This window comes from Trichoplusia ni, chromosome 16, assembly GCF_003590095.1.
Source record: "Trichoplusia ni isolate ovarian cell line Hi5 chromosome 16, tn1, whole genome shotgun sequence".
NCBI classification, from domain to species: domain Eukaryota; kingdom Metazoa; phylum Arthropoda; class Insecta; order Lepidoptera; family Noctuidae; genus Trichoplusia; species Trichoplusia ni.
The window spans coordinates 3,987,901-3,996,480 of NC_039493.1; the positions used below are offsets into that span (position 1 = coordinate 3,987,901).

General features: G+C 35.0%; 1 protein-coding gene across 1 annotated transcript; it reads right to left on the reverse strand.

Annotated features, from left to right (window-relative positions):
* Nucleotides 1-185: 185 nt before the first annotated feature.
* LOC113501705 (kinesin-like protein KLP2) lies at nt 186-1,374 on the reverse strand. Its single transcript, XM_026882908.1, has 2 exons — nt 1,176-1,374; nt 186-436 (listed from the first exon to the last, which is right to left on the reverse strand). The coding sequence occupies exons 1-2, from the start codon at nt 1,235-1,237 to the stop codon at nt 244-246; spliced, it is 255 nt and encodes an 84-aa protein (XP_026738709.1). The 5' UTR covers nt 1,238-1,374; the 3' UTR covers nt 186-243.
* Nucleotides 1,375-8,580: the final 7,206 nt, after the last annotated feature.

Here is an 8,580-nt window from a genome sequence, read left to right on the forward strand (position 1 = left end):
TTGTACAAGAAATAAATTTTCACAACATCTGTTCCAATCTTGTAACAGATGGTGAGGAATGAAGAGACTTTTCAAAACAATTTAGTCAAAAAGCAATTAATCTGCTTAGTTTATGGCTGATCTTAGCCCAAAAAAACAAGTTCAAGTTTTGAAAAAAGAGAAATTGGGTCTTCAATAGAAAAAAACAAGGACAAGCTTCTGTGTTCTCTTACTGTCTCATATGTAACATGAGTCTGTAAAGCATCAACAGCCACATGAAAATAAAGAAATATAAATAACAATGTATACCTGGCTGGCACTCGGAGCAAAAGCTCTGTCAAATGTGAACTTCTTAGTGTGTGAGGTCTGCTGCGACTGGCGGACCACCACCTCCCGGTTGTTCACCACCTCTATCACCCCCAGGGATTTTATGTCCTTTTCTCGTTGATTTAATGGTCTGGAAAATTTTAGGAATTCAATGTTTGTTGCTTGGAGATGACAAATTTGGAATCTGGTTGAATTATGGAAATTGATTAGGTCACAACATTTCTATTTTTAGCCACACACTGGTAGTGGGAATTTCAATTTTGTAGAGGATAAGTAGTGATAGATTATTTCATAGCTAACTGTTAAAACTTAACTTATTAAGCCAAGGATGATCATTATCTAACGCCTTTTATCTAAAAGTACATTTACAATTCCTGTTTTCATAACAAAAGTTTTAAAACTCATGCTTTATGCATGTTAAGTTAAAATTTTGTAGTAATCATTACAGAAGATGTGTATGGAAAATACAAGTAGCATTATGGTAAATTGAAGTGTGAGTTAATTTTCAAGCTAGTTAAATAGTAAAGTGATCGTTTATAATTACTTTTTACTATTCACGACATTACTATCATAGGTTTCGGAATTTCAATGTTCTAATAACGGTAATACTGGATTAAATATCGTTGCGATGCACACATTCAAGAGACAATCTGAGGTCAACAATGCAGCTTCTATAATTAGGTCAAATGTTGTAACTATTGAGAATATGACTTTGAGTAAACACGAAATACCATAATTAAAGGCAAATACCGTTAAATTAAAGAGGTATTAGGGCATTACTGGTGATAAAATAGCTACAAATATCCAGTGAGTCATGGTATTAACGTAAATTGGCGTTGAACAGCAATGTAGCTTTAAAATAAATTTACCTTAAGCGAATGAACACCTGAATGTTCTGATTCTTGTCCTTCCTTATCTTATCCGTCGTCATCTTGGCACAATACACATAAAATAACTCGAAATAAACACTCCACTACAATTGTTTTTGAATAAATCCACTAAAACGCGTCTTTGATTTCAAATTGTCAAGAAAGTCCGTTGAACGGTGAACCGCAAACAAATTTAAATCTGTTGAGTTTTTTTGATTCGGCTTCGAGTGTTTTGAGCAAAGTTTTGTTTTTGCGTTTAGTGATCGTATCGTGTTTTGGAACTAACTTAGTGAATTTTTGATTTGTCTTCTGTTGCTAAATAAAATAAGCTAACAAAATGAAAGTCTCAAATACTGTATCGAAATTATTACAACATCATTTAAATAGATAACAAAATGTAAAAAAACCCAAAGATGGAACTAATCAATATAAATGTTTGGTAAGTAAATAAGATAGATAGACTAGAATAGAATATTTAATTTATTAAATTTGAAGAATTATGTTAAATATTTGCTACATAAAATAAGGTTCATAATATTCAGCTGTTTCGAGTGACCAAAATATTTTATAATTTTGAACAAAATAGAAAACTATTACATTGCACTAAACGTTTTAATAACAAAACCGAAAGAAAAAACTTCATATATAATAAAAAAAAAGTCGAAATTTAGCGTTTAATTGTTTATTGCATTACAACATTTTTAATTTATGAGTTCAAAAAGATCAAAAGTCTTTATTTCTTTCATATAGGTAACATTCATCACTAAATTAAATGTTTAAAGAACTATAAGATAAAAGCCCATTTAAATGTTAATAATTTAATATCAGAAAATATGTTTAATGATTACGAAATGATGTATTTACTGTTTTAACTAAAAGAGCCTTATTAGTGCTCAGTTACTTACACAAGGTAGTAATTTTGCTATTTCTTTTTGTTCAGGCACTCGCAGCTCAGCGCTGTTCAAGTTGGACCTACAGCTCTATTATTTGTATTATTTGATGTGTTTTTAACATATCATTACAAAATATTATAATACAATAACAACATTCATAATAAGAGCTAAATGATAATGTATGGAGATTACGTTAATATTTAGGTTAAAAAATATAGATTCCACAATCTATTTGGAAGCATACAATCTAATAACTACGACTCTCATACACTCATACTAGACAACCAAATAAGATTTTTGTCTTATAAGAACAATAATTGATACACGATACCAGTTTTCTACTTGCTACATATTATTTTAATGAGGTTAGTTTAATAAGATATTGCCTGACGTAATAAATTGTCTCTTTAACTAGTGTTTTCTGTTTAAATATATTCCAAGTAATATACAAAAAGGGTAACAACACCTAGCTAATAACTGCAGACGTGTAAAATAAGGAAAAAAGGCTGAGTTTACTTATTTAATCCATAAAGCCCCGCGCGGTGCCCGGGCACCGCGTTTGACATAACGCGACTTTTCCCTATAGCCCCGCGCGGTGCCCGGGCACCGCACCTGTCCACTCGACTTTAACACTTGAAATCACTGTTTACAAACTACTTTTGTATAAAGAAGTTGAGTGACATGTGTCGTTTGTGACATTTTCTATGTCGTGAACCAAAAACGAAACGTAATTTACGCGCCATTATTTAAAATTTGATCAAGACATTTGTCATTTGCGCGGGCCGTTGCGCAGTGTGGTGCAGTGTTGTTTTTTGCGGATTTCACAAATTTGTCTGAGGTTAGTGCTGTTTTTTCTTACTAATGTGATTATTTTGTTTATAATTATGCTATTTAGGTAATTAGTTGTAAGAAATACATTGTTATAACAATTAGATAAAGCCAGATAAAATCCGTTAGAATCTTTAGGAATTCGGAGTGATTTATTGTGATTATGTTTAGTAAATACAGTAAAATGCATTATTTACGAGCTAATAAGTAATTTGTGCAAGGTTTCACGGCGATTTATTAATGTATTTATCCATTTTTTGTAAAATAATAGTAAGCTAAAATTTGTTGTTATTTATAAAAAAAATATATAAAAATGGCGGTTTGTTGACAAATGTTCAGCCCGTCGATTTTCGTCTTTATCCCGTTAGTTATAAAGTCTAAATCCGCGTGTATTTTTTTTTTGTTTATTTTTTTTATTTTTTTCTTAGGGAATGTAGTGTGTCGATAAATGTACGATATATATTTTTTTATCGATAGTGATGATTGTACATTGTAATGATTTTTTATATGATTTTATTTAATTATTTTTATTATGTACTTATAATAATATTACGTTTTGAATATTTAGTAATTTTTATCGATAGTGATGATTGTATATTGTAATGATTTTATATGATTTTATTTAATTATTTTTATTACTTATAATAATATTAGGTTTTGAATATTTAGTAACTTTTATCGATAGTGATGATTGCATGTTGGAATATTTTTTTATTATAATAATAAAATGTTTTGAATAGATAGTATAGTGTTTCGATAGGTATAGTTTTCTACGTTTTGTTTTATAGAATGTCAGCTTGGCGTGTGGCAAGTGAGGAGGCGCCTCAAGACTTTATCGCCCTTCTTTACAACGGGGAAGACGAAAGTGGCGATGAAGGTGGTGAGGTGAGTGGATGTGAAGAGGAGAGCTGCGATGAGTCGGAAATAATTGACGATGAGGTAAGTATATAATATGCAATGTTACAATACTCATTGCTTACTCTTGTTTGGTTTATTACTACTGCTTATCATATGGGGAGTCGAGCCCTGGTGTCAGTTTCTATCCACGGTGATGTGTATTTATTGTAATTTTATTTGAATGGTTTTGGATACAAATATGTGTTTGTTCTTTTGTGTTTGCGGTGGGGTTCATTGCTTGGGTGGTTGGAACTAATGCTTATAATGTACCTATTAGGTTAACGAATGCCAGTCGCCAGAGGCTCCGCAGTACTCTCCTCTCACGTCCCCAGAGCGCCGCGACAGGTTGCCGTCAATGGTAATGTATTTTGTTATTGTGCTAGGTTTGCTGTATTGCTGTATTTATCGCAATAGTACTTTTTAATTCACTATGGTTCCGTGTTTTAGGATGAACAAGCGCCATCAGCGTCTCGTGATAGGTCCCGGTCGCCTATATTTTCGTCGGAAGCGTAAGTTTTACTCGTGTTCATATCGTTTATGAAAAATAGAAATATGTCATCTTCCTATATTTTTCAGCGCGGCTGTTGTCATCAGGCTGTACGACGAAGATGGGACGCCACTGGACGCTGACGGCGACGATAACGTCTTTTTAGACCCGGATACCCATGCATTGTATGTTTCCCCTGAGGAGAATGATAGAAATGAAAGGAGTGTGAGTGGGCTTAGACGTGGACGTAGAGTTGGGCGGAGAGGAGGACGAACGGGTGCTAGTATGCGAGGGCGGAGTGCGCGTGGGCATGGGTATCCAAGCCAGGGTCGAAGAGGGGGTCGTCAGTGGGTCGTGGGAAACCCAATCCACGAAATATTCCTGGACGATGCTGACGTACCCCCGGAATTGTTAAGTTTGGCGACGGATGTATTGAGGAGACGACAGGCGAGAATGCAAGATGCTGAGAGAAACGCTGAAAGGGAGAATGCTAGCGAGAGTCATAATGATGATGAATTTTTCGACGCTAGTAATGGAGCAGATGATCTCCCACGACTGGAAGGCCAGAACCTTCTCTTTGAATGGTATCCTATGGATACCTTTCAAGGTCAGGAAGACAATTTTAAAGTAGAGCGCACTGGTTCGGTTCATGTTTTCAATTCGGGTTATGACGCTTTTCGTTCCTATTGGAACGATGACGTCTTAAACTTAATTGTGACTGAAACGAACCAGTATGCTACGAAAATTGCATCTGCTGCTTTCCAGTCTGAATGGTTCCCCACTAATTTACACGAAATTTTGTGCCTCTTTTCGTTCTGGATGATGTTGGGGATCGTCAAAATGCCAACTATAAAAAGTTGCTTTTCTGACGATCCCCTTCTGAAAACGGAAGTTTTCAGACGCATTTTTACACGAAGGAGGTACGAAATGCTTATTAGAGCGTTACATTTTGTAGATTCAGACCCCGCTGTTAATAATTTAAATCCCTCCAATACTGGCGCTAGCAGCTTTGACCGAATACACCGTCTGAGACCAATAATAACACATTTAAATTCACGTTTTCAGTCTAATTATATTTTAAGTAAAGATATTTGCATAGACGAAAGTCTAACCCTATGGAAAGGAAGATTGAGCTTTAGACAGTATATTCAGAACAAAGCTTCTAAGTTTGGTATCAAAACCTTTGAGCTTTGCGAGGCTACCACCGGCTACCTGTGGTCTTTTATTGTTTACACCGGTAAACAATCCGCGACTGATTTGGATCAGTCGCCCGGGATGCTTAAAAGCACAGCTGTAGTGATGAAGCTCATTGGTCCCTTACTGAACAAAGGTTATAGATTATTCATGGATAATTGGTATAATTCTCCCTTCTTAGCTAGGTTTCTGAAGCTCAATGGCACCGACTGCGTCGGTACTTTGAGATCTTCACGTAGAGACGTTCCCTTAATAGTAACTAAGGCTCCGCTTAACAGGGGGGAATTCATTGCGAGACATTCCGGGGATGTCTCAATATTATCGTGGCAAGACAAGAAACGAGTAACCATGATTTCTACTTGTCATGGTGCATCTACTGCCTTGCCTACAGTTTCATCACGACCATTATCTCGTCCAGTGCCATTTAAACCGCAAGTGGTACTGGATTACAATAAGTTCATGGGGGGGGTAGATCTAAAGGATCAAATGCTCGAGCCTTACTTATTAGAAAGGAAACGTTGTAGTAAATGGTATATGAAACTTTTTAAACGTCTTCTTAATGTCTCTATCCTCAACTGTCGCATTCTTCTGCAGTCATCCACACAAAAACATCACGACCATTTAGCTTTTCGCCTTCAGCTTGTAGATTCCATCCTCCGAAATCATCTTACTCATTGTCCTCGAAGCCGTGGTCATACTGCTACCATCAGTAGATCTACGCGCCAACAACCCGATAGATTCATTCTTTCTACACATTGGCCCGTTTTACTGGAACCGACGGACAGCAGCTTAGCGCGCAATCGCAACTTTGCAAAGCGTTGCGTAGTCTGCCTAGAGAAAGGCCTTAAGTCACAAAAGACACAGTTCTGTTGCGAGTCCTGTAAGGTGCCACTGTGTATAAAGAATTGTTTTAAATCATACCATACACGATCATCACAATAGCTTTAGAATTTATTTATTATGCTTTCTATTCCATTTCAATTCTTCCCAATTATGCATAAATAACTCTTGTGATAGGTATTTTATGAAACCAGAGTGCAAGGTGATGAATGATAGGTGTGAAAGTGTTCTATATTGATAATATAAATAACAGTCTGTTGTACCTATTACGATGTCTTAATGTTTTTGCATTATTGTGTTTTGTACACCTCTGAACAACTTAATTATAAATTGATAATATAAATAACAGTCTGTTGTACCTATTACGATGTCCTAATGTTTTTGCATTATTGTGTTTTGTACACATCTGAACAACTTAATTATAAATTGATAATATATCTGTTATATTAATAATATTGTCTGTTGTACCTATTACGATGTATTCATGTTTTTTAATTATTGTGTTTTTTTTAAGTAATTTATTTTTTACTCTCAATTTTTTACTTGTTTTTTACGTTTTATTGTAAATAAATATTTTTTCTCTTTATATTGTATTTTTATTCTCAAATACTAAATACCTTGCAAAAAGACCAATTATCGATAAAATTTCAAAAAGTGATGGAACATCACTAGTTGTTTCAATGCTTTGCCACGTCAATGTTTATGTGGTTTTATTATAAACATCTCAACGTCTTTCATGTAATTGTTTACGTAATTAGATAGCATAGGCCCTTGTTCTCAATATTTGGTTTCAATATTTGTATATTTCTTGTAATCTAACTCACAGGATGGGTTTAAAAACTTCCAACTAGTAGAATATACATACTTTTTCGGTTTTTATTTGTTTTTTGATTCCTGATACATAGAAAATATATCTATTAATCTGTATTCGTTTATAGAATAATCAAATATAGTGTTTTATGCAGATAAAACTCGTTTTGTAAAAAACAATATTTTCCGACGCCATTTCCTGACAACCTTCACCTGCTGTCATTTTATTTTTGACATTTAGTTCCGGGGAGGAGTGGCAAACAAAAAGGGTTATACAAAATTTAATAAATACACAGATGGCTTTATAATTTCCGTCCGATATGGAAATAGGTTTACTGCAAAAAGGTTTTACTTTCAAATGATGTAAAATGCAAAAGGTTTTTTTCGAATAGACAGGCTATTTACATGTAAGATATTATTTCTTATGCAAACGATATTTTGCATCGCAGTTTAGTATTTCTTAAAAGTATTATAATAAGATAGATTTATTTTCTTTGCTACATCGACGATGAAACGGCCATACATTAATAATTGTTTAATTTTTATGCATAGAAGATACTGTTGCACCTACGTTAATTGGTGTATAATAAAACGTATGTATAATCCAAACTTACTAATAAATACATTTTGTTTGATTTCCGACACCAATAAACTGTAAGTGCTAATAGTAAAAAACCGATTTCCCTAGTTTTCCTCTATTGCTCTAACGAATCAACCTGTAATAAAGATAATGAGCAGATAAAAACTTGTATCCTGCATACAGGAAATTAATGTAGGTACTTGGCGTAATACTGATTAATTTCTGCTGTTAGGTGGGAGTATTTTAGTGAGCTTTTATAATCACACCACAAATGTATCTCAAACACGAAGCAAAAAGTTCCATCCACCGCAACTGCTTATGTAGATTGTTGTAGATAGTCCGTCCCCATTAGAAATGGACGGCTATTATACGCTACCATTTCATATTAGATAGAGCATTCCGCAATCGTGTCTAATAGGAAGGCTTTTAAAACATTCCAACTTGTACTTTTTCCATACACCAACAAGAACAGAAAAATAAACTGGATAAATGAGCAACGTCATTATACAGATAGTTTTTGCGACTGGCAACACTCATTACCTACACCATTTCCTCCCGCGCTTTCTTGAAGAAAATTAAAGAGTCGCCGCATTAATTCTATCCGTATGTCGCAACGTTTTTGCCTCGGTTAGCAGCGTTATGGCGGCCCTCGTTTGCTTTTTGCCCGCGACGAGAGCTGCCGCCGAGCGCTTCCCAGACTCCGCAACGCGCAAAAAGTCGCCTTGTCGCCACCACTGGAATCTACACAAAAACATTAACCCCGCTCAATAACTGGCGACGTCGATGAAATACTATGAGTTCCTTTCAGTTTTTACCGCTCGCGAGCTTTTTCCGCGCGCAATTTGCATCGGACGCACGCCGTCGGCCATTTTATAG